General features: G+C 54.4%; 8 protein-coding genes across 8 annotated transcripts; 6 read left to right on the forward strand and 2 right to left on the reverse strand.

Moving 5' to 3' along the window:
* Positions 1-1,161: 1,161 nt before the first annotated feature.
* COL26b_007065 (uncharacterized protein) lies at positions 1,162-1,709 on the forward strand (the record flags this gene model as incomplete). The annotated part of the gene is made up of 2 exons (XM_053179871.1): positions 1,162-1,298; positions 1,400-1,709. 2 exons carry the CDS (start codon positions 1,162-1,164, stop codon positions 1,707-1,709), a joined length of 447 nt encoding a protein of 148 aa, XP_053036219.1.
* Positions 1,710-2,293: 584 nt separating this feature from the next.
* On the reverse strand, positions 2,294-3,431 carry COL26b_007066 (uncharacterized protein; the record flags this gene model as incomplete). Its single annotated transcript, XM_053179872.1, has 5 exons — positions 2,294-2,718; positions 2,791-2,868; positions 2,920-3,041; positions 3,093-3,309; positions 3,377-3,431. 5 exons carry the CDS (start codon positions 3,429-3,431, stop codon positions 2,294-2,296), a joined length of 897 nt encoding a protein of 298 aa, XP_053036220.1.
* A 5,697-nt stretch (positions 3,432-9,128) lies between these two features.
* Positions 9,129-9,827, reverse strand: COL26b_007067 (uncharacterized protein; the record flags this gene model as incomplete). Its single annotated transcript, XM_053179873.1, has 2 exons — positions 9,129-9,614; positions 9,696-9,827. The coding sequence occupies 2 exons, from the start codon at positions 9,825-9,827 to the stop codon at positions 9,129-9,131; spliced, it is 618 nt and encodes a 205-aa protein (XP_053036221.1).
* A 1,295-nt stretch (positions 9,828-11,122) lies between these two features.
* On the forward strand, positions 11,123-12,877 carry COL26b_007068 (uncharacterized protein; the record flags this gene model as incomplete). The annotated part of the gene is made up of 3 exons (XM_053179874.1): positions 11,123-11,397; positions 11,472-11,900; positions 11,950-12,877. The coding sequence occupies 3 exons, from the start codon at positions 11,123-11,125 to the stop codon at positions 12,875-12,877; spliced, it is 1,632 nt and encodes a 543-aa protein (XP_053036222.1).
* Positions 12,878-13,542: 665 nt separating this feature from the next.
* On the forward strand, positions 13,543-15,085 carry COL26b_007069 (uncharacterized protein; the record flags this gene model as incomplete). The annotated part of the gene is made up of 2 exons (XM_053179875.1): positions 13,543-13,891; positions 13,959-15,085. 2 exons carry the CDS (start codon positions 13,543-13,545, stop codon positions 15,083-15,085), a joined length of 1,476 nt encoding a protein of 491 aa, XP_053036223.1.
* A 1,003-nt stretch (positions 15,086-16,088) lies between these two features.
* Positions 16,089-17,718, forward strand: COL26b_007070 (uncharacterized protein; the record flags this gene model as incomplete). The annotated part of the gene is made up of 2 exons (XM_053179876.1): positions 16,089-17,548; positions 17,601-17,718. 2 exons carry the CDS (start codon positions 16,089-16,091, stop codon positions 17,716-17,718), a joined length of 1,578 nt encoding a protein of 525 aa, XP_053036224.1.
* A 567-nt stretch (positions 17,719-18,285) lies between these two features.
* On the forward strand, positions 18,286-19,718 carry BTN1 (battenin CLN3 protein; the record flags this gene model as incomplete). The annotated part of the gene is made up of 3 exons (XM_053179877.1): positions 18,286-18,427; positions 18,494-19,608; positions 19,692-19,718. The coding sequence occupies 3 exons, from the start codon at positions 18,286-18,288 to the stop codon at positions 19,716-19,718; spliced, it is 1,284 nt and encodes a 427-aa protein (XP_053036225.1).
* A 2,059-nt stretch (positions 19,719-21,777) lies between these two features.
* COL26b_007072 (uncharacterized protein) lies at positions 21,778-22,571 on the forward strand (the record flags this gene model as incomplete). Its single annotated transcript, XM_053179878.1, has 2 exons — positions 21,778-22,123; positions 22,174-22,571. The coding sequence occupies 2 exons, from the start codon at positions 21,778-21,780 to the stop codon at positions 22,569-22,571; spliced, it is 744 nt and encodes a 247-aa protein (XP_053036226.1).
* Between the last annotated feature and the right edge of the window lie 99 nt (positions 22,572-22,670).

The raw sequence follows: 22,670 nt of genomic DNA on the forward strand, positions 1-22,670 counted from the left end.
ACTGGGATGCGCTATGAGACTGGGGGGCGGCAGATTTAGGCGTTTTGGTTCACGTACACGAATGATACCCATCGCCACGGCTAGAGGCGTTCTACTCGAGTCGCGAGACTTTTGAAGATACTCATCCTTATGATGTAAGTAGGGATGGATTGGATGATGACCATTTTGCCGGGCGTCAATCCCTGCAACGGCGGGAATGGATGAGACACTTAGCTATCGATCTCGATCACAGAGCATAATCAGATGAACACGAGATCCAAAGTCTACCATCAGACGACCTGCCAGCTCCACTGGCACTGATTGATAAACAAACAACCCAGCATCGAATCACAATGGCCCTGCCTGCATCGGGAGGCGTGCCCGGAACAAGTATCCATGAGCAAAGATCGACGAGATTCCGTGATTCTCTCGGGTAGCGCGCGGCACGCACGTCCTCCTGCGGGCCTTGCGGGGAGTTGGATGTTGAATCTGGAAAGTGCACGTCTGTGTTGGGAAATGTCCGCCTCCCCAAAATCAGGAGTAGCAAGATTACATGTAACTCTACGACCAGAATACCGACGAGTCTGGGAGTAAAAAAATTCCGGATTCCCCAATTCCTCGTTATAGCAGAAAGACATAATGCTAATGTAATATTGTGACATGCAGGATCCTTGACTACGGCTTCTGATGGGACGATGCCGTGTCGAGAGTTGCCGGCCCGCGCTCTCCCCCGAGCTGCCAGAAGAAGCTCGGCTATGTACCACTTCACTTTAAACAAATGAAGAATTGTCTTGGCGCATACTTCAGTAGCCTTCGAGGAGGACCAGATGTGATGATGAACGACTCTTCCGAGAGGAGGCAGGGAAGGCTTGTGATGCATCGTGAAGCGGCAGCGAATAACAACCACCGTAGATATTACCTCCAACTCTGAATGAGATTTTTGGTTCCGAAAGGTTCCCATGATGCAGGCTCAATGCAACCTTCTACATATGTGCGGAAAGGCCGAAGTGGCGCAACAACCCACGACGCATTGTGTGATGAACAGACACGGGGGGCCAAGTTTGGATAAATAGCTGCGTGTTGCTTCAACCTTTTCTTGGGAAATCGGTCACATCTTCAGTCACGACTATTCAGAGTATAGAGTCTAGTCATTTGATCTACCCTTTGAAACTCGGCGCAACCATGAAGTTCACTTCCATCGCCGCCCTCTTCGCCCTGCCGCTCCTCAGCGCAGCCAGCACCATCGACCGCCGAACGCTCTCCGCTGTCGTCACCGTCGACACCAACAAAGTCGTCTCCACAAACGTCCCCGTCATAGAGTAAGTCTCAGCCCCTCTCTGCCCAACCGGCCCATCCGCCAGAACATACCCTTTGAACAGAAAAGAAGCCACGACAATAAGTCACTAACCTCCGCTATCAGGGGAATCGTCCAGCCCGGCGCCGTGCAAATCTCCGCCTCCGTGATCAACGAGTACTACCTCAACGCCACGGCCTACCTCAACCCTGACAAGACCATCGGCTACCACCTCTACAGCCTCACGGACGAGGACGGCTACGGCACCCTCGTCACGCTGCAGGGCATCGGCGACTACCGCTCGGGCGAGTTCTTTACCAAAGACGCGGCGACTGGGCAGTTCGGCCAGAACGGCGGCAACGTGCTCTTCTACAACGCCCTGGCGTACGCCTTGCTTGCGCCTCTGCAGGAGGCCGCGCTGCTTGTTCACCAGTAAAGGGTCCAATGGCTCAATGCCGATGGGTTGTAGTTGAGGTGGCTGCCGGGACGAGGCTATTTGTGACAGGGATGACTGAAACTTTTGATTCTTGTACATAGTGAATTGCTTTGCTCAATACTTTTGATGGACTGTGGCAGTCGAGTATCCTTGAAGTAAACAAGTGGAAAGATTGAAGGGCAGGTAACAAAAACCCTGTTCTTCAAAACGAATAGCAACCGATCACCGTCATCGAACGTGACTTTTTTCCATCGGCGTGGGTTCCACGCAGATCCACGGTTGTTGTCACACCATTTGGCGATTCTCAATTTTGTATTGGCGTCTTTGAGGCAACTCTAGTCTCTGGGTTGAGGCCCGCCGCAGGTCCTGATTCTATGTCACTTGGGCAGAGCTGTGTGCTGTGATCTACGCTATTGAGCGACGAAACACTTGAGAACCTGAATGATGATCTGCTCTATCTTTCCGCATTTAACTTGGATTAAGGAGTGGATGAAAATTGCTGGATTACTCGTTTATCTTCCGCACAATTCAAAGAGTAAAGGAAAGGAAAAGCCAAGAATCGCGACCTTGTATGTTCTGTGCGTTCATCGCCGCCCCTCCTCCCGTGCTATCTTGTCGTCGCTCTGTCCACGAACCGTCTTCAGATACTTGTTGAAAGCTGCCGAGGTCTTCATCACTTGATCCAAGTGCACCCATTGAAGTCGTTCTTTCCGGTGCTTGGCCAATTGCCTTGCCGTAAGTAAAGCATTGCGAATCTGCCTGCCGCTCATCTCTTCTGAGGCTAGCTGATCCAAATGTTCTTCAAGCTCGGCGATGTTCGCATCTTCATCAGTAGATTCCTCAATCATGTCCAGGAAGTTTTGCCAGATGGCTTTGCGTGATCTCTTGGAGAGATTGTCGTAATGGATTGCCACCTGGATACGCGACTTGAAGGCCTCGTCGAAGTGGCTGACGCGGTTAGACGTGAGGATGAGGATACCTTCGTAGTACTCCAATATTCGTAGAAAGACTACATATCATCGGATTATTAGACACTGCAAAAATGAGAGTAAACGGTTTGCGATTGGAGTTTTATACTTACCTGAGACCAAGCTGTTTCTTTGCAAGTCGGCAAAGGTTCTTTCTTCCAAGAAAACATCGGCTTCGTCAAGAAGGAGAACTGTAAAGTATCAGCATTCATTCATAGCTGTGGATGTTATAGCTCACGTACCGCAGTCCCATAGCTTTCCCAGGTATAAAACCGTAGCGAGATACTTCTCAACATCTTGAGCTTGAGTACCGATGTCTCCACAGGTAACACGGTACAGAGGCTTCTCTGCAATTTCGGCGACACTGGGCGAGCTTAAGTAAGAGTGAACTCCTTGTCCAAATCGAATGTCTCACCTCTCAGCTGTCAAAGTTTTCCCTGTGCCTGGGCTGCCATGGAGAAGTACTATTAAGCCGTTGCCCTTGCCGGTAATGATGTCATCCATCTTTTTGGTTGCCGTTTGGATGTCTACTAGAGCATATACCATCTCTTTCGTCTTTTCCTCAAGCACAAGACGCTTGAAGGCGTCCTTGTTCCATGTGATCGGGTGAAACTTATCCACGTCTAGGTCCACTGCGCACTCATTAGCATATGAATGAGACACACCTTGGCGCATTCTCTGTATCAAGGTTTCTCGTACCCCATTTCTTCTCTTGCAGATTGAAACCGTACACAGTTGAAGGTAGAAGAAGCATTGTCTCGGCTGTTATCTTGTCTTCCCATTTGATCTTTGCAGGCCAGGGGTGGTTCTTTGAATGGTCATTCGAAAGTGAGGTTTCCGACTTTTTGGACGGATGCATTAGCTTATGAGTAGCCAAATCTACCATGAATCTAGCTGAGCTCTAGACAGTTTTAGCGGAGAACCACATGGAACTCTTTTGTCGACATAAATGGGAATGGATAACCTACGTAGAAATGGTCATGTCGATGATCCCACCCAGTATAGCATGTGTAGTGTCGCCCTTTCATTCCCCAAAATGCTTGGCCTCTTCTAGTCAACTTCTCAAGGTCTTCCTTTCTTCCAAAGCGGACAGGATGAACCTTGAGGTCTGCTATGTTGACGTCTTCACTGCCAACTGAACTCACCATTGTGCTCCACGACTTCTGTTGTAAGTCAACTTCAGCATAGCAATATGACCATCCTGAGAAGGAGATCAATTCCCTCGAAATTACCGGAGCTTCATCCAACGCATAAACGTCAAAGTTGTCGGAGGTATTCAAAATAACCAATTGATGTGGCTGGAAAAGCTTCGGCAGATGACGGGCGTTGACAACCCCCTGATCGAACATCCTGACTGCTTCTTCATATTCATCGTTGTAATTGTCGTCTAAAAACTTCAGTAATGGCGCCAGAACCGGCCCGTATGCATGGTCATCGGCAAGCTCGACAAGCCTTTCTCTATGATGAAAGAGAAACGGATACGGAGCATCCATTCCTATCTCGTCTTCGACGATATCGTGACTGCTCTCAAGGCTATACTGAGCGATTTGGTTAAGTGCTTTTCGGAGTATTGGTGATAGAATTGCCAATCGTTCAGATCTCTGGGATGGCTTTTCTAGTGCCTCGAGTCGCCGCTGAAATACGTCTAGACCTGAATCCTTAACACACGTATGTTCTTTGATGATGACGAAACTGACCTCTGGATGTTTGGATAGATAGGATTCAAAATCATCAATCTTTTTCGCAACTTCGAGCCTCGTCGTAAGACTTGATGCAGACTTCTTCTTGGCAATTGGTTCGTCTTCGGAAACGGATCTGTTGTGACTGTGGCTAAGATTGGTGCAATAAATCCGGTGAAACGTCTGGAAGCACGGAAGAGCGGGCGCGCCTGGGACGTTCTCTTCGTCAGAATCACTCCCGCTGGCGTTGCTCTCAGAGTCAGCTTCTTTGTAATTGACTTCAGCTTCCAGTATCTGAATTGTGTCGAGAAGGTAAGATATGAAGTTTGAAACATCTTTGGACTGGTCCAGAATATCGATGTTGAGGTGTTGCTCCGCAAGAGTGCTGAGCGACTCTGCCAAGGAACCTGCTTCGACTAGTATCTGATGATTGACGACTGAGGGTTCCCTGGTATCACCCCCGTTTCCTTGGACATTGCTTACAGCATCTTTAGCAGGAAGAAGCAAGTGTTCTGCGCTTGAATCTCGGAGCCTGTGATCAAGATTGGGTTCCCGACTTCCCTGCAACTTTCTTCGCCATTCGGAGCTTCGTGATGATTTCGAACTCGAGTAGGTGCCTCGCTGTCTTTTCTTTTTATACCCAGGAGGCACAGTCCAAACTGGTGGCCTGCGTGAGTTTGGGATCTTTGATAACCTTGGAGGTGGTGGCGGTGGAGGCAGTCTTCCACCCGGGGGCACCATTCCCGGTGGAAACATGTGTCCTGATGGCATCCCGTATATCGGCCTAGCAGGTGTGACTGGCTGTCCCGGTCTCTTGATTATCATTGCTGGTGGTACTGCACCCGGCCCAGGAGGAATTCCTTGGGGGGAACTAGACAATTTCCTGGAAACTGTCAATGGCCTTTGTTGTTGGCTCTGAGGTTCCGGCTGATCGGGTTCATGCGAACTATTCAATCGCAGAGCTTCTTGTTCCGTTAACAGGGAGACGATAACATTATCACAGATTATTCATCATGCTCACTCGAAGAATCAAACTTTGAATTCAGGCTGAAAAGTAAGCCTTCCTCCTCTTTCGCCATGTTGACGTCACGCGAAATGGTTTCGTTCATGAACAGTTTGCTGCTGTTCTCCCCTTCCGAGGCCGTGTCGTCGGTGTCTGAGTCGGGGCCCCCAGGCCCGACTGGAAAACGCTCACTCATGCTGAAAATTGTTGATCATGTCGTGTGCCTATCTTTCTGGCGGTAAGACTTGGTCGGTACACACTCGCCACAGCAAGAATATGCCGAGGTCTGAAGCTCGTCTTGTCCACGCGTGCGGGGTTTCCTTCCTGTTGACGGATTCGAATGAAGAATGATGCAAGAATGCATGATGTGGGAACGACGAATTTTGTAGGTTACTAAACCACCATAGGTACGTTTGAAAAGTTCGATAGCTTCGGGTAGCAGACCTTGATCACCGGATCAGGCAAACATGCGAAATGCCAAAAGGCAGCTTGCTCATGATGAAATGCGGCACAGAGATCTTACTCCCGTAAATCGCTATCAGTCGATCTTATGCACGTGACAGCTACATGAGGCCACCTGCATATCAACATTTCAACGATTGGGCGGAAGACGTCCACGTCGTATTCAGCATGGCGTGGCACAGCAAGGCTCGCATTTAATGCCCTAAACGCTGGTCACTTATTCCTGCAGCCTGCGCCCCTTTCCTTGATTTGTCCGAACTTCAACTTTCGCGCAACTAAGTCGCTAGATAGCTAGGTATCTATGACTGCTGGGAATTGATAGTTCCGTCATTCATCAAGACGTTTCAGACCAGACTAGATCTAAATCTAGCCGTAATCTGTCGTTGTTTCCCTCTGTCTGCCGCTCGGAACCTAGGTTGTTTCATCATCATCTCCACGCGCCGTCCCCTGTCAGTATGTACATGGTTTCCCTTGAAAACTTCCTCAGTGTCCAGATTGGTGAAAGGTTGAAGTCTCCCCGAAGCAACAACAACCTTAGGGCCTCCGGTTACCTTTCTTGACACTACAGCCACCATCTGCTCAATGAACTCATCCGTACCGAAGGACTGGGTTTCCGCCTCTTCATGTTGCGACGCCGTTTCAATGAGGCTCATATCAATTACAACAAATAAGCGTGAAGTGCCTGCAATACATCGATCAAAGATATCAAACCATTTTTTGATTGTCACATCGCTTTTGAAATGATGAGCTGTGAGGGGGTTGATGCCTTCAACAACAAGGTCCGGGTTGGCTGTCAAAATCTGGTTTATAAGCGATTTGAGAACTCCAGACATCGACACTGGCACTGTTTCATTAATGGAATCAATAACGATTGATGGGAGAGCCCATATGACTGGGTAGTCATAATCAATGACGATGTTGATAAAGTCTGCGGCGAAGTCGAGCGCACTCGTAGTGACACCTCTACCCTGTGCGAGTAACAAGGAGGAACTTGAGTCGGAGACCCAGATCTTGAGCTTGAATAGCTCCTGTGAAGGTACCTGGGTGAAAGACTTCTGCCGACGACGGTTACGCATAGACCGACACCAGTTTAGGCTATCAGCTGCTACTGGAGTGTCGGCAATCAGTATAGCTGATCTTATGGCGTCTATCTGCGTGTTTTGAAACATTTTCTGGTGCTGTATTTGAAAAGAGAGGAGTGATTGGCTTTGCACTGGTAGAAATCAGCAGTTGTCGAAACCTAGCGTTCTTGTGTTGATATTGTTGCAACTTACAAGCCACCATTTCAGTCAGTTGTGCCACTGAGTGGCTCAGCCCATGCATTTTGATGTGAAGATCTCTGATCTCGGCCTTAGAGAGCGCAATAGCAAGCTCATCTACGCGTACTGATCTCTCCCTGATTTCTTCGATGATCGGTTTGAAAGTTAAGCTGAAAGGCTTGACAATGGAGGCTATAGAATGTGATAATTTCCCCTTCTTGTAGAACCTGATGGCCATAATTGAGAACTCCAATATCTTTGCATAGAGCTGGGCTACGGTTTCTTGCATGCGGGGGGTGGAATAGAGTAGCGAGTGTAGCTCGGTTCGGCGCAGCACGTCTGCAATTCGGGAAACAGCCTTTGAAACCTCCACAAGCAGCTCCTCGTAGTTGAGAACCGCCTCGGCAGGTTAGCCAAGAGCCGGTACAGGTACCAAGACCAGGAATACTCACAATAAATAGAAACTTGAAGGCACCCCATGCTAGAGATACGTATTCAGGATGATGTTGCGAGAATGTGTCGAACACCGCTGCCGCATGATAAGCTTGGTTCCCGGAGAATTCGGCGAAAAAGTAGCATAGGCTTACCCCCATAGTACATCACTCTAGACGAGCATTTCGCCAGCCAGTCTCGGACCTTGGAACCCTTCATTTTCTTTTGGTATTCTTCCAAAGCTTTGTCAAGAGCCAATCTGACATCTTGAATCGAGTTATGTTCTCCTAGCCGTATTAGTTGACGCTCGGCTGCTGTGAGCTCTTTTCGTAGAATTTCGACCGCTTTATCATATGCGTCCTTCGCCGGATTGAACGACCTGGATTCAAGATTATTAGTCTTTGGGAGACACATATGCACGCTGGACAGGGACGAACTGCTGTTGGACACTGTTGATATACCAGTGAGAGTAGGGGTTGCTATTCCCACCCCATGCGAGGCCCGAAGACATACTAGAAACATTGCCAGAATTTGAGAAAGGCGCGACCGTGGTGTCACCTGAACTAGTACGAAAATGCGCTCGCGGATCCAGGAGTAGAGCACGGTCAGCGGGCTCAGATGTACGCCGATGCTGGAGCTGATTCATCGTGCGCTATCCAGGCCTGAAGAACCTCGACGAAGGTCGCGCTCCGAATGCCGATGCCGTTTGTGAAATTCGAGAACTCGCGATGCAGCCTGATCCGGCACCCCGCCCAACAAACAGGCGCTTCTGCAACTCCGGTCAGACGTTAACCCGACCTGCATGAAGGTCACTTGTGAGTCCGGTTCCGCCTATGAGGTTGACGCGATTGGTTCTGCGTGCATGTCTGACAGCATTGCTTTGGATGTATCTTACTGGCTCTCCGGCCTGTGTCACAATTCGACAGTCTCGTCGTATCTCCTAAAGAATTCTGCTGTCCAGGCGGATACTACTATCTAATAAGGTGGAGGGCTGTACATTAGGCCTAGTCTTGACATTTTCTCTTTCAACGAAAGTTGCAAGTAGAGCAAACATCAATCGGCTTGTTGTAAAACTTACAGCGAGCTGAAAAGTCCCGCGACACAAGACCTCTCTGCTTTATTTTATCCACCAGAGCCACCAAGTTTCACAAGCGCCCTTGGGTGCTGACAATTTTTAAGCGCCACCCGGCTTGGGACGGGGGACTGATTGGGTCAGACCAAAATAATGTGTCTTTACCACCGTCCAATCTCCATAGGTTTAGTTGACGACAGTCAAGGGGCAGACTCGCAAGTCAGTATACTCGCGCACTGGAACGTTGCGTATACGATCCCTGGGGACTGCATTGGTGTTCGGAATCAGGGAGGGAAGGCTAAATGGTAACGGAACATGTCCGCTCCTCTTCTGGCTCTGGTGCTATCATGTTATCGAAGAAATGACAAGCGGACCAAGTCAATTGACATGGGAGCGGACTGGATTCTAGATTCCACTTGCTTCACGGCAACTCCCATGTCTTATTTGGTTACGAATTTTACGAGTCCCGTCTCATTTCTTTCCTATTAGTTTCTTGGTCTCGCACATCGGGTGGCGTGAAATCACTAACAAGAACCGCTACCCCCTAGATGATCGTCATCACATCGATGAGCTTGTCAATCGTGAAATCCGGTCTCAGCTCCTCGCACTGAACCCGCTCACCATACCCATACCGCGCCCAGCACGCCGTAGCCCCAACATTACGAGTAAACTGGATATCAGCAACCGTGTCCCCAACCACCACCACCTCAGACGCATCAACAACCGCATCAGCCAGCCCAGCATCACGCATCTTCGGCACCAGCACGTCCGTTAAACTCCCAACATCAGGCTTCCTCGTTGCACCGGGCGTCTCATCACCCACAATCAGGTCCTCGAGCACATACACATCAAGGCCATCATTCCGCAGCGCCCCGCGGACAGCCTGGACGCCATTGTTGCTAATGATAGCGACGGGGACCTTACGCTGTCGCAGGTGCTCCAAGACTTGGTCGGCCCCGGGGAAGGCACGGATGAGCGATTGGCTGTGCTCCTGGGCGTACAGCCGGCGGTACTCGGCGATCCAGCGGTTCTGGATGAGGGCGGAGGGTCAGGGATGCAGCGCGCGGAATGTGTCTGCGAGGCCGGCGCCGCTGGGGATTAGTCTGCGGACATGGGCGGGGGCGGGCGACGGGGTGGATGGGAGGAAGGAGGAGAAGGTGAGCTTGATTGTTTCTTCGATGGAGGCGTACGGGTCGAAGAGCGTGCCGTCCAAATCGAAAATGACGAGGCTGGTGGCGGTCATGGTGTTTGGGATGCTTGGTGGAGCTGATGGTGTGGTAGAAGTTTTACGTTCACGACCGGAGGCTAAGAAATCTTCTTGGTGCAGGAAACATGCACGTCTGCCACCACTGTTTACGCCACCTCCCGCCCTGTTACCAACGCCCAGAGTCGATACTGTTGCAGATCGGCCACAATGATTGCGACGAATCCTTATGAAGAAGTCATGAGGACCCTTATAACACAGCCGGAATGCTGGCAAAGTCCGCTGTACACATACCTTCTCTATGCTTGTCGAAAGGTGTTTGTCTTCTGCGAAGGGAAGTGGAATGATTCCCGAATCCAACAAATGAACGCGGGAGATATTAGACCTTAGCCCAACAGCCTCAAGCATACGCAGAATCAGCTAAGTGGAGCGCAACTTCGAGAGGATACTTTCCCCGTCCCATCATTGGCTCGCTCGCATTCGAGTATGGATGTAGTCCGAGCACATAGCCAGCTGCATTGTTTAACTCTTTGCCCAATAGGCGAGGCGACATCCACAGTAAAACACCTGTCAATTTGGAATTCGGTATGGAAGTGTTGGAATCACGCGTCTTTGGAGTCGGGGATAGACGGAGGAAAGCACGGAGCCACTCCGCACATGGGGCAAAACCCACGCCGGCCCGGACCCGACTGCCGTCCCACGTTGGGAAATGTCCGCAGAGCTCCTGGCCGGGCAGGCCCACATTCCCGGAAGCTGCCCTGGTCATAGTACCTCATCCAGCTGCCTCACGCCGCCAAAAGACCCTCCTTCCACCAAAGTCCCTGAACCCACCGCACGGCAGGCCAGGCACCCATTCCACGACAGCCACAACTCAAACGGTTCTCCCAAGAAACACCATCCCCGATCAAGCACTTCTTAATGCAACAAACCCAATTGGCCAGGTCCCCTTTCTGCAGGATTGTGGACCCGAAAGCGCCCAAGCAATGACGCCGCGCTACCCTAGACCTCTTGGACAGATTGAGACAAGGGGCAGACGGCGCGTAGGTCTAAACCGCAGTCGTCAAAAAGAAAGGATTCAGCGCTAAATTCTGACGTAAAACGCCCGCAAATATGAGTTTAATCTTCTTTTTAGGATGGGAAATCCGAGTCTCTGGGCGGGATGAATGAGGAGGGGGGATTGTTGTTCGTTGGGTATATGTCATGCAGCCGTCCGCAAACCCCCTCTTTTGTTAAGAAAGCATTCGTAGTCTTGTGATTTCCGGGAAAGGTTCAGTCATCCCATCTCCGAAATTCATCCCAGGTCACGAACGCATACGAGTTGAGACGACGGAATCATGGCCATCGCAGCCCCCGCCGTGATTGGAGAGCTGGCGGGGAACGGGACGGCCAAGGCAGGTAGCTTCCTCGCGTTCCTCGCGGAGGACGTGCAGAGGTCGCCGGTGCTGTACTCGACATTCGCCGCGGTCCTGGCGATTCTGGTGCTGGTGAGCAGGTTGTCGTCGCCTGCGGTGGAGGAGCGGGAGCCGCCGCTGATGAAGCCCACGATCCCTGTGATTGGGCACTTGATTGGGATGATTAAGCACGAGAGTCATTATTTCAAGTTTCTTGAGTAAGTTTCATGGCGAATGAGGGGTGGGCCTGACGCGATTGAGAAACTCGGAGCTGATCATGTGTGTGATGCAGACCTAGGGGCTTCCGGATCGCGACGCTGCCTATCCTGGGCGGAAAGGTGTACGGCGTGTGGTGCCCCATGCTGGGACAGGCTGTGCATCGCAACAAGGACCTCTCATTCGCGCCGTTTGCTCTCGAGTTCGCGCAGCGGGAGCTGGGGTTCGATAACGATACGCTCAAGATTCTGCGGGATTCGACGCTGATGCCGGAGTTCTTTGACGGGATCCACGCGGGGATGACGCCGACGAACGTGCGACGCATGAATGCGAATGCGTTGAGATACGTGGCCAAGGTGCTGGAAGATATTCCGGCTGGGGAGGCGTTTGAGACCACCAACTTTTTCTTGTGGGTTAGGAACTTGATGACCCTGGCGACGGCTGAGGCGCTGTATGGGCCTGCGAACCCGCTCGCGAAGGACGCCAGCTTGATGGAAGAGGTTTGGTAAGTTCACCTGCGGCGTATCTCGCTTGATTTCACTGACACCACGTAGGGCCTTTGATGCCGGCTTGGGCCTGCTCATGCTGGGCGTCTTCCCATCCATCATTGCGAAGAGATGTTACCAGGCCCGCGCCAAACTTCAGGCGGTGCTGAGCGATTACTACGGAGCAAGAGAGGATGACCACGAGGAGGCGGCGCAAATTGTGAAGAACCGAGCAAACGTGCTTCGAAAACACGGCATCCCTGACAGGGAAGTTGGCACGTTCGAGATTGCTCTCCTCCACGTGGGCACGTCCAACACGATTCCGACTCTGTTTTGGTTTGTTGCGCATGTCTTTACCAACGCCGAGCTGGTGGCCAAGCTCCGAGAAGAAGTGGCAGCGATTGCCACGCACGGATCGAACGGCGAGGTGACCATCGATATCGGGGCGATTGACGAAAAGTGCCCGTTGCTTGTGAGCTGCTACCGCGAGTCCATCCGGTTGTCGAACAAGGGCATGGGGCATCGCCGTGTGATGAAGGACACGACCATCTCCGACGGCAGGGGCAACACGTACCTCTTGAAGGAAGGCTGCAATATTCAGCTGTCCCACGAGGTCTCGCATAGCTTGGAGAGGGTCTGGGGAACAGACTACGACAAATTCGTGGCGGACAGGTTCGTAGACAAGAAGGCTGAGGGAGACATCATGATGGAGAAGGTCAAGAAGGCTGCATTCATCCCCTTTGGTGGCGGAAGGCACCTGTGCCCTGGACGCAACTTTGCGTTTGCTGAAAACCTGGGGTTCGTGGCTTCGCTGGTGTTGGGCTTTGATGTGACGACGCTGGACGAGAACAAGAAGGCAACGACTGCGGCCCCAAAAATGGACCGGTGTCCGATGACGGCTGCGGCAGCCAGGCCGATCAAGAACGGCGAGGGATTCGGTGCCCGTGTCGCCAGACGGGAGGGGTGGGAAAGTGTCAAATGGCAATACACCAGCTGAGTGGTGTGAGGGTCCTAGGTTGCCGAGCCGTAGAAATCATTTTGCCCATTGATTCTGATCTGTTCAGAGAAGTGCTTCTCTTGGCACTGAAGCATGATGATGCAGCTGTACGACTAACGTTGGTGATGATGACAGGCGGCTCTCAATGGCCCCAGTCGTGGAGGGGCTAGTCGCGTGTCGCAGGCCTCTGATCAGCGCTTGTTGACGTCCGGCATTCGGAATGTGGAAGGGCAACCGATGGCGACGTGTTGCTGCAGCTGGGGCTCGACGGAGATTGGGCGGTGATGAGTGATGATGCTGAAAGTGCCGGGAATCAAGCTTGAAGCCCACAGAACGAGACCGGGGTGGAGCTGTCAAGGCCAAGACCAAGACGTGGGACCTGCAGCTGCATCGAGCTCATCGGAGCTGGAGCTGTAGCTCCTCTAAGATGGCTCAGCCACAGCCACACGTGACAGCCACCGACATTGACGTCATGGCGGCGTCGTACCAGCAGGAAGCAATGAAAGCTGGAAGCAGGAGCGACGGGATACTTGTTTCCCGCTTGGGTTGCTGCTGCATTTTGTCCTCCTCTTGGAAACGAAAATGTCACTGTGATCAAGTAGACAAAAACTCAAAAAAGAGAACACCTCGGCCCAACCCACCATTTCAGACCAACACACATCGAAATGAGCTACGCGTTCCGTCGCGTATGCCTTCAATTGCCTGCCAGCATCGGTACCAAGCATGGCTCGCTGTGTCAAGCTTTCCGCCCAGCCGGAGTCGGCATCGGCAGAAGCATCCCAGCTTTCGGACGCGCGGCCAGTCACTCTGCAAACCGCCGGGATGAGGTCGAGAACGCCAAGGCCAAGAAGACCAACAGGGAGGACATGCACAAGGAGGAGCAGAAGGAGAAGGACGAACGCGCTGAGCTGTTTGCCTTGAGGAAGCAGGAGGAGAGGCCGTGGCACCGCGCTGGAAACGAGGTCGAGCAGCGGGAGTCGTCCAAAGATCCGACAAACGGTGATAAGACCCGCGGTACGCACCGACTTCCCGCTCCGAGTGCTTAAGCTCTGCAGTGCCTTGCATGCTGACTCTGCTATAGGACGCCTGCTCACCACTCCGACCCGTTTATTGAAGCTCATCCTGCCGCTGCCATTCTACGCCGAGCAGACGAGGATCACACAAGCCCCCAAGAAAGATGGCGAGAAAGAAGGTGAACAAGAGGAGATTGCTCCCCTTGCACTCCTCGTCCACCCCCAGCAGCCATTGTCCTACCTCGAGAGGCTGCTCCAGGCCGAGATCCCACCAATTGACGACGGCCGTCGGGAGCGAATTCCCAGGATATACTTCCGAGCCGAGGCGGATCATAAAGGAAATGACCAGCACAAGGCTGCGACGAAGAAGCAAGAGGGCAACGTTGCCTCGTACTCCGGCCTAGGTCGTGAGGGCCCAAAGAAGAAGCAGGACGATACCAACTGGGTTCGTTGGAGCAGCAGCACCGAGGTCGGCGACTTCATTCGAGACGCTGCGCGCGGACGGGAGTTCTCTATCGGCATCGAGGGCTACGACCAGGAGCTTCGCGTGGCGGTGCCCAGCTTCAACGACCGAACGTACTACATGCGAATTCGCTTGCGCAAGTTGTCGCACAAGGTCGAGCATTTTGCAAAACTGAAGCAAGAATGCGACACCCTCGCCCACCGAGGCGCCCATCGCATCGCCCAGGGCGGATTCGGAGTGCTGCTGGGCTGGTGGGGAGTAGTCTACTATGTGACCTTCCACACCGACTTTGGCTGGGATCTCGTCGAGCCGGTGACATACCTGGTGGGCTTGACCACCATCATGGGCGGTTACCTCTGGTTTCTGTACATTAGCCGGGAGCTCAGCTACAAGGCGGCGCTCAACGTGACGGTATCGAAACGCCAGCAGGCGCTCTACCAGGCGCGCGGGTTCGATCCGCAGACATGGGAGCAGCTCGTGCACGAGGCCAACTCGCTGCGACGCGAGATCAAGATGGTGGCGACCGAGTACGACGTTGACTGGGACGAGACCAAGGACCTCGGCGGCGAGGAGGTTCAAGAGGTGCTCGACAAGGAGCGCAAGGACCGGCGACGTAAGCACGACGAGGAGGACGTGGAGGAGGACGAAGACGATCGCGCCCGTGAGCGCAAGGATCAGAAGAAGCAGGGGCAAAGGGAACCCGAGGGCGACGACAGCAAGAAGGCGTCGTAGAGCATTTGCCTCTTTCCAGTGCGATACCCCGATACAGTGTATGATGTTATTTACCGTTGCATCTCGAGCATGATAGACAGCGATAGTAATAAGCGTCCAGATGTTCCGTCATGACCTGTTACTGGCGATGTGAACGGGAAAGTGTTGGTGTGTAGATGCTAAAAAGTCAGGCTGAATAGAATGCTGAATTGAAATTTCAGCTCCCTAGGGCCCCCAATGCAACCTCTTCACTTGGTATCCCCGTCACCTTGGCAAACAGCCCACCTCTGGCGGTGTGTCCCGGTGAAAGACGGAAGGGGTCGGCCTCACCGAGCGGTGCGGGCATGGGCCTGCACAGCATTCTCACCAGCCAGCACATCCAAGTCGCTAACACGTGCGCTACAGAAAAGCTCACAGGCGAGGAGCCACCGTCACCCAAGCTCCAGGCCTGTACCATGCCCTTATCGGTTGGTGGCACCCCGCCGCGGCCGCCAGCGGGAGAGCTTCACCCCACATGATTGACGCATCATCATGCCACCACCCAACCAACAGGCCCCTGTTTGTCAGAATCTCCCTACCCTCGATATGCGACGGCGATGAATGGCCATCTCCGACCGAAGGAGGGGTTCTAGAAGGCCTCCCCGGATCTGACGATAGCCGCATGTGCCTGGGGACATCTCACGACGTCTGTTGTTCGCGTTGTCGCGTCTGGAAGTACTTATTGTCGCTAAAGAAGCTGCTTCTTCTCGACCCCGCCATCTCCCTTCTCGGCAGTGTCTCTCCTCTCTCCCAAGGTTCTCCCTTTGCTCCGAGCACATCAGCAATCCCCGACGACGGCATCTTAGAGACGACCACCTCGAGAAATACCGCAGCGCACACTTCCATCTCGCTCGTGCAACCACACCGACTCACCGCGACCTGACCCCTCCTTGGCCCCTCTCCCGCCCTCCACCAGGCTTCCCAAGGCGACTGCCCTAAGGGTCGTAGCTCCGCTCCACCGCCCAGAGCACGCCAGCCCACCACCATGCCTCCCCAAATCATCCACCTGCCCGACGGCCAAAAGTTTACAGTCACCCCCGTCTTCGCCGGCCTCTTCTTCAAGTCCCACGACCTCAACACCCACAACAACCCGTTCCCCATCGGCTGGACCATCGTCCTAAACACCGAGGACAACGACCCCGAGCCCTTCGGAGATGCCGCCGTCAACGGCGACCACAGCGACGATGAGGGCGCCCGCGTTGCCCGCCGGCACATCCACAGCTTCAAGCAGCCGACGCTGCAGAACGACAACCTTTTCATCTCGTCGATCTCTCAGCCCTCGAGCACCGAGTTCAAGCCCGCCGCGAGCCCCACCCGCCAGATTGCCATGATGCTGTGGGTAACCCTGTACTGGTACTTCCACCAGCCCCGACCCTCTCCCTACCTCGTCACTGAGGCCTCGCGACTCACCCCCGAGGCAGCCCGTCCCAAGGGCGAGTGGCGCATCAACATCAAGCGCGACGGCGTCTTGCGCGGGCGGAACTTGATACCCAAGTTGGAGCGCATGGGGTTGATTGCCTCGCTGGACTCGGCCGTTGGGACGAGATTGGAGGACAACGGGGAGGAGTGGTCGCAGATGTTTGTCTCACGAAAGATGTTTTGGCAGATACCTGGTCGCTTGTTCCTGTTCACGCTGCAGAAGACGGGCGGCGGAGGGCCCTCAGACTCGCCGACGGGCAGCAGACCGACATCGCCTGTCCGCGCCGACTCGACACATTCCCGCCACCACACGCCCATACACACGCCGCACCAGTCGACCGGCAGCCGCTTCGACGTCGACCTCCCCGGGGGCCCGCCGCCCATGTCTGCGGTCCTTACGCCCAGCTTCCCCATCGGCCCGTTCTACTCAAGCTCGCACCTGCCGACGTACTACCCCCCAGCGCCACTGATGTACACAGTCACTGACGGCGTGCGGCACCCCATCCGCCCGAAGCCAGGCCGCATGGGCGAAGTGTTCTACTCCCGTTACATCCCGAGCGCCGGCCAGTACCTCTCCTTCCGCGTCGCCTCCCTCGCCCCGAACGCCGTGCCCTACCTCGGACCAGTCGGCCCAAAGCCGGCGGAGAATCTGCACCTGATGAGCCTCTCCGACACGGCACTCCTTCAAAAGTGGCTCTCGAACCCCCGAGTGCAAGAGTTCTGGGGCGACTACACGCCAAACTTCCTCGAAAACGCCCTCAGCTCGAAGCACTCGTTCCCCGTCATTGGCATGTGGGACGGCATTCCGTTTGGCTACTTTGAGATATACTGGGTCAAGGAGGATATCCTGGGCCAGAAGCTGGGCAACGACGCCGACAACTGGGACCGCGGCATCCACCTCTTCATCGGCGAGGAGTGGGCCCGCGGCCGGGTGCCGGCGTGGCTATCCAGCCTGGTGCACTGGTGTCTAACGGACGACTACCGTACGATGAATGTTTGCTTGGAGCCGCGGATAGACAACACAAGGTGAGACACCCTTTGGTTCTGGGTGTGTGGCATTGGTACTAACGGACAACAGGTTCCTCCGATTACTGGAGAGTGCGGGCTTCGCCAAAGAGCGCGAGATTGCCTTTTCCCACAAGCAGTCGTACTTTATGCGGATGAACAGAGACGCATGGGACGGCCCGGCGTTGTGATGATTATATTACGGTTCTATTCAAGTTCGAAAAGGTGGTAGCTATATGACATTATGCAGCGGCAGTTGGTTTGCGACATGAGAGACAGCGAGCGTAGAGATGTTTATTTACATTCATATACACATTCGCGGGACCCGAAATACCCGATTCAACCAGAAACCAGTTGCAACAAAAAATGCTTTCGTGATTCCCATGCGCTTTCACTCGTGGCATCGCAATCATCAAATTCGATGCCATTGCAAAACTGACTCGGGACGAGCTCCGACGATCAACGGCCTCCAGCCACGACGTCACGGTGCAGTCACACCCGCCGGGTCGCGTGGACCTGACAGGGACTCCCAGCGCAAAAGGGTGGGGCCAGTGACAATTCACCCAGCTAGGGGGTCCCAGCCTGCCGAAACGGCAACCTCCGACCGCTGACTGGGCCCTCCGCTGAGACACAGCCGTTATCTTGTGACCGACAGCCGCACCACCCAAACTCTCCCAGTTCGCGATAAGACGTCCTCCCGCCCCGACAGCAACGAACTCTCCGGTTTCACCGCTCTCAATGACCTCGCCGCGCCAGACATGACAGGCCGCTCGCCCTCGTCCTCCGGCCTCCTCCCCATGCCCGGCTCGCCGTCCTCGTCGTGGGCGCTCTACCGCGCCCGCCTGTCCGCCATGTTCCGCCACGCCGACACGCAGGTCGTCGTGGCCTTTTGGCTCCTCGGTGCGTTCCCATCGTCCGCCCTCTGCCTCGTCACCCCCTTCCTGCTAACACCTCGCAAAAAAACAGGCCTGATCAACAACGTCCTCTACGTAATCATCCTCTCCGCCGCGCAGGACCTCGTCGGCTCCGCCGTGCCCAAGGGCGTCGTCCTCCTCGCCGACGTGCTGCCCTCCTTCTTCACGAAGCTCGTCGCGCCCTACTTCATCCACCGCGTCCCCTACGCCGCGCGCGTCTGCGTCCTCATCGCCCTCTCCGTCAGCGGCATGCTCCTCGTCGCGCTCACCCCGCCCGACAAGTCCGTCGCCGTGAAGATGGTCGGCGTCGGCATCGCAAGCCTCTCCTCCGGCGGCGGCGAGCTCAGCTTCCTCGGGCTGACGCACTACTACGGCCCCATGAGTCTCGCGGGCTGGGGCAGCGGGACGGGCGCCGCGGGGTTGGTGGGCGCGGGGCTGTATGTCGCGCTCACGGACTGGTGGGGCTTTTCTGTGAGGAACAGTTTGTTGTTTTCGGCGAGTTTGCCGTCGGTGATGTTTGTGAGCTTCTTCTTGGTGCTGCCCAAGGGCCCGTTGCGGGCGGGGAGGAAGGAGGAGGAGGAGTACACTGCCGTGCCGGGGGCGGACGACCTCGAGGAGGAGGACGTGGAGGAGATGCCGCGGGATGCGGCGTCGTCGGCGCTGCTGGCGCCCGGGCCGGGGCTGACGAGCACGGCGTACTCGGCCACCAAGCACCACGATGCGTCGTTCGACGCGAACCTGGCGCGGGCGAAGCGGCTGTTCTTCCCGTACATGCTGCCGCTGCTGCTGGTCTACGTCGCCGAGTACACGATCAACCAGGGCGTGGCGCCGACGCTGCTGTTCCCGCTGGAGTCGTCGCCGTTCAAGGAGTTCCGCGAGTTCTACCCGATGTACGGCTTCCTGTACCAGCTGGGCGTCTTCATCTCGCGCTCGTCGACGCCGTTCTTGCGGATTCACCGGCTGTACCTGCCCTCGTTCCTGCAGGTGGGCAACCTGGGGCTGCTGACGGCGCAGGCCATGTTTGACTTTCTGCCTGGGGTGTGGGTTGTGTTTGTGATTGTGTTCTGGGAGGGGTTGCTGGGCGGCGCGGTGTATGTAAATACGTTTGCGGAGATTATGGAGAAGGTGCCGGCGGAGGATAGGGAGTTTAGCCTTGCGGCGACGAGTGTGAGCGATAGCGGGGGCATCTGCATTGCTGGGTTTCTGGGGATTTTGATGGAGGTGCGGTTGTGTGAGTGGCAGGTTAGTAGGGGGCGGGACTGGTGTCGGAAGATTAAGGTGGGTTAGAATATTGATAGCGGTAGTCAGTCTGTTATTACTATTATTCTTCAATGTTTTAGACGTGGACTTAGTTTGTGGTGAAGTGAGGCTACATTTGTGGATGGGGTCCATACTCTCCAGGTCTACGAGGGCGACCTAAGCAATCGACACCCACCGATTGAAGACGCCGACACTGGAGTAAGTCACAGAGTGCCTGATCTTCTTGTTTACGCATACAAAGACGACGACGGCGAGGTAGTGTGTAGGTATATAATCACTCTAGCATGGAATCTCAACAGAGATGCTTTTCTAAAGACCGATTCACGTGTCGGTGGGAAACCCTGGCTCATTCGCTGAGGGCAGTGCATCGAGAGTCGTAGTTGTGGTAAAAATGGTCACTCGAAATGGTGCGCGAATGGCGGATTGGGAGATTTGGCCTTGGCCTTTGAGATGCAACTAGATCAAACAATCTGGTACGATGTGACGAGACACATAAAATAAGATGGCTCAGGCGACGGGAGATTGTCGAGGCTCAGCGGAGCATCGGACGACGTGCGTGTTTGTGTCTGGCGGCAATTGAACCAAGGAATCGGGCATTTCGTTACCGGCGGCTGTGTGAAGTAGGCGGTCCAGTCATATTCAGCAACAGTGGATGCTACTGCGTGCGGTGTCGCGCATGAATGTCTCAATGGACCCCCACGGCCCATTCATCGTAGGCCAAGCCAAGGGCGCTCCCGAGAGGTGGCTTTCCGTTTCTTCGAAATGAGGCTGTTCCGACGTCAGAATGCGCCCGTATTTTGCCTCTGGCCTGCGCTGTTTCCTCGCTGGCGCCCGTTGTTCCCGGTGGTGGCAGTGGTTTGGGGTCCCACTATTAATGGTTTCTGGCCTGATGGGGAAACAGCTCACTGACATGCCACTGACGGGCCGCTCCTGTCCCCTATTCGTTTGACTTGATATCAGTCAATGGGTGCTTTGTTTTTCCTTGGAAATGGTAGAGTACGTTTTTCGTCCAATCATGGCCAGATTTCCAGGGAGGCACCCGGATATTGAATCAAAGATGGGCTCAAGATCGAGCCAGCGAAAGGCCTGGCACTGACCGCTTGGCGACTTGTGTCATGCTCTTAGGGGACGGGACGGTTTAGTGAGGTGTTAGCAGCCAGTCAACGGCGAGAAATGGCAGGAGACGGCGGCAAGGAACCGGACCCGAGAAATTTTCATTGCCTCATTTTTGATGGTTTTTTTCTTGGTACTATCAAACGGGACTCATGCAATAGCCTTAGGATAGTCTTATTTTTCTACCCATTGATAAAAACCATCAAAGGGGCTCCGTTCCGGTTCATCTTCGCCCAGACGAGTCCTTGCTTCTGTCGATTTTTTGTTAGTCTTAGATTGTGCAGATTCTGAGACCATCGAGACTGCCTGCCGCCGCTGCCATTGTTTGCTCTCTCTCTCTCCCATATTAAACGTCGTCGGACCGTTTTTCTAGAATCGCCTTACACGCGCAGCGAAACGTCCCAACTGCAACGCACATTACCGCCAAGTCGGCTGGCGTTCTAGACTTCGCAGCCGCATCAGACGGAAAGAGCAACCCGAGAGCAACAACAGCGGTATCAGACGTGGACCCGACCTACGACCCTGGTGAATCTGCTGCTGTACCTTCCCGCCCCTGCCCAAAATCCAATCCACGTCACCCTGGAAGGCGTTCCCTTCACCGCAGCAGCCAGTCCGAACCCGACCGGACGACCGAGCACGACTTCCTCCCATCGCGATAAGAGGCGACCGTTCGGATTTGATACTGGACCGCCCCTTCCCTCTCTTCTCTTATTAGAGTCTCGACTTCCATCCGGCAAGCCCTTCGCACAACTTTTCCTCATCTTCTTTTTTTCTTTTCGCTTTTGTTACTCACTTCAGTCGGGATTGTTCGTTCCTGATGAGATTGCAAAAGTCGACATACGACCACAACCCGCGCTTACACCATAAATCTCCCCAACACGCCACTTCCACACCACGCCCATTACCATCTTCAAGATGCCACTCTCAACTTCACCTGCCCCCTGTCATCTCGATCCAGAGGCCATGAGCCTCGCCAGCATAGATCTCAGTTGCCCCTTCACCCGCTCCTTCCACAGATTCAACGAGCTCCCGCCGGAAATCCGCATTCGCATCTGGCGTCTGGCGGTGCCCCGGCCTGCCGTGATCGAACGCGCCATGAACTATAGCCTCATGGAGCACACCCTTCACCGCCAAGCGCCGATACCCGCGGTTTTGCAGGTTTGCCGAGAATCTCGTGCGGAGCTACTCTATGAGAGGGAGCACCGCCGGGGTAGAACGCAAGAACAGTTTGAGCTGGTGCACTCGTCAGGCGCAAGCGGAAGGGGGGCGTATGTCAATTGCGAAAAGGATACGCTCTATATCTATAGAGGTAAGAGCTTGATATTGTCTGAATTTGAGGACTATGACTGACAAAAACAGCTCCTCCCCGCGCCACCATGCCAGACGCAGCAAACTTTGCCAACATCCAGCACCTCGCCATGGACTGGGGTCTCCGTCCGTGCTGGGTTCAGGGGCAGTGTCTAGTTGGCATCCACTTTATACGGCAGTTTCCCTCTCTCAAGACGCTCACTCTCCTCGTGACGTTCCACGTCCACGCATTCGGCAGTTCCGAAGATGGCGAGTTCGCCTCCAAAGTCAAGCAGCAAGAGCGGATCCAGCGCCGCCGCGCGCTGTGCGAGATCAAGTCCTGGGTTATGGACGCGATCAGAGAGACGAAGGAGTCCTTGCCAGATTGGAAGGCACCCGAAGTGAGAGCCGTCCGGAAGACTGACTACTGGACTGGTGGCAAGACGAGCACCCCGCGCCCGATTGTTTAGGATGCCAACGAGCCCCATGGTGCCCACTCTTGTTACGTGGTTATTGTGGCTTTCGTAGGACTGACCCAGGTCGCTATAAGCTACGGTTGGTCACCGTTT

The sequence above is a fragment of the Colletotrichum chrysophilum genome, assembly GCF_026319265.1.
Source record: "Colletotrichum chrysophilum strain AFK26 chromosome Unknown scaffold_55, whole genome shotgun sequence".
NCBI lineage: Eukaryota > Fungi > Ascomycota > Sordariomycetes > Glomerellales > Glomerellaceae > Colletotrichum > Colletotrichum chrysophilum.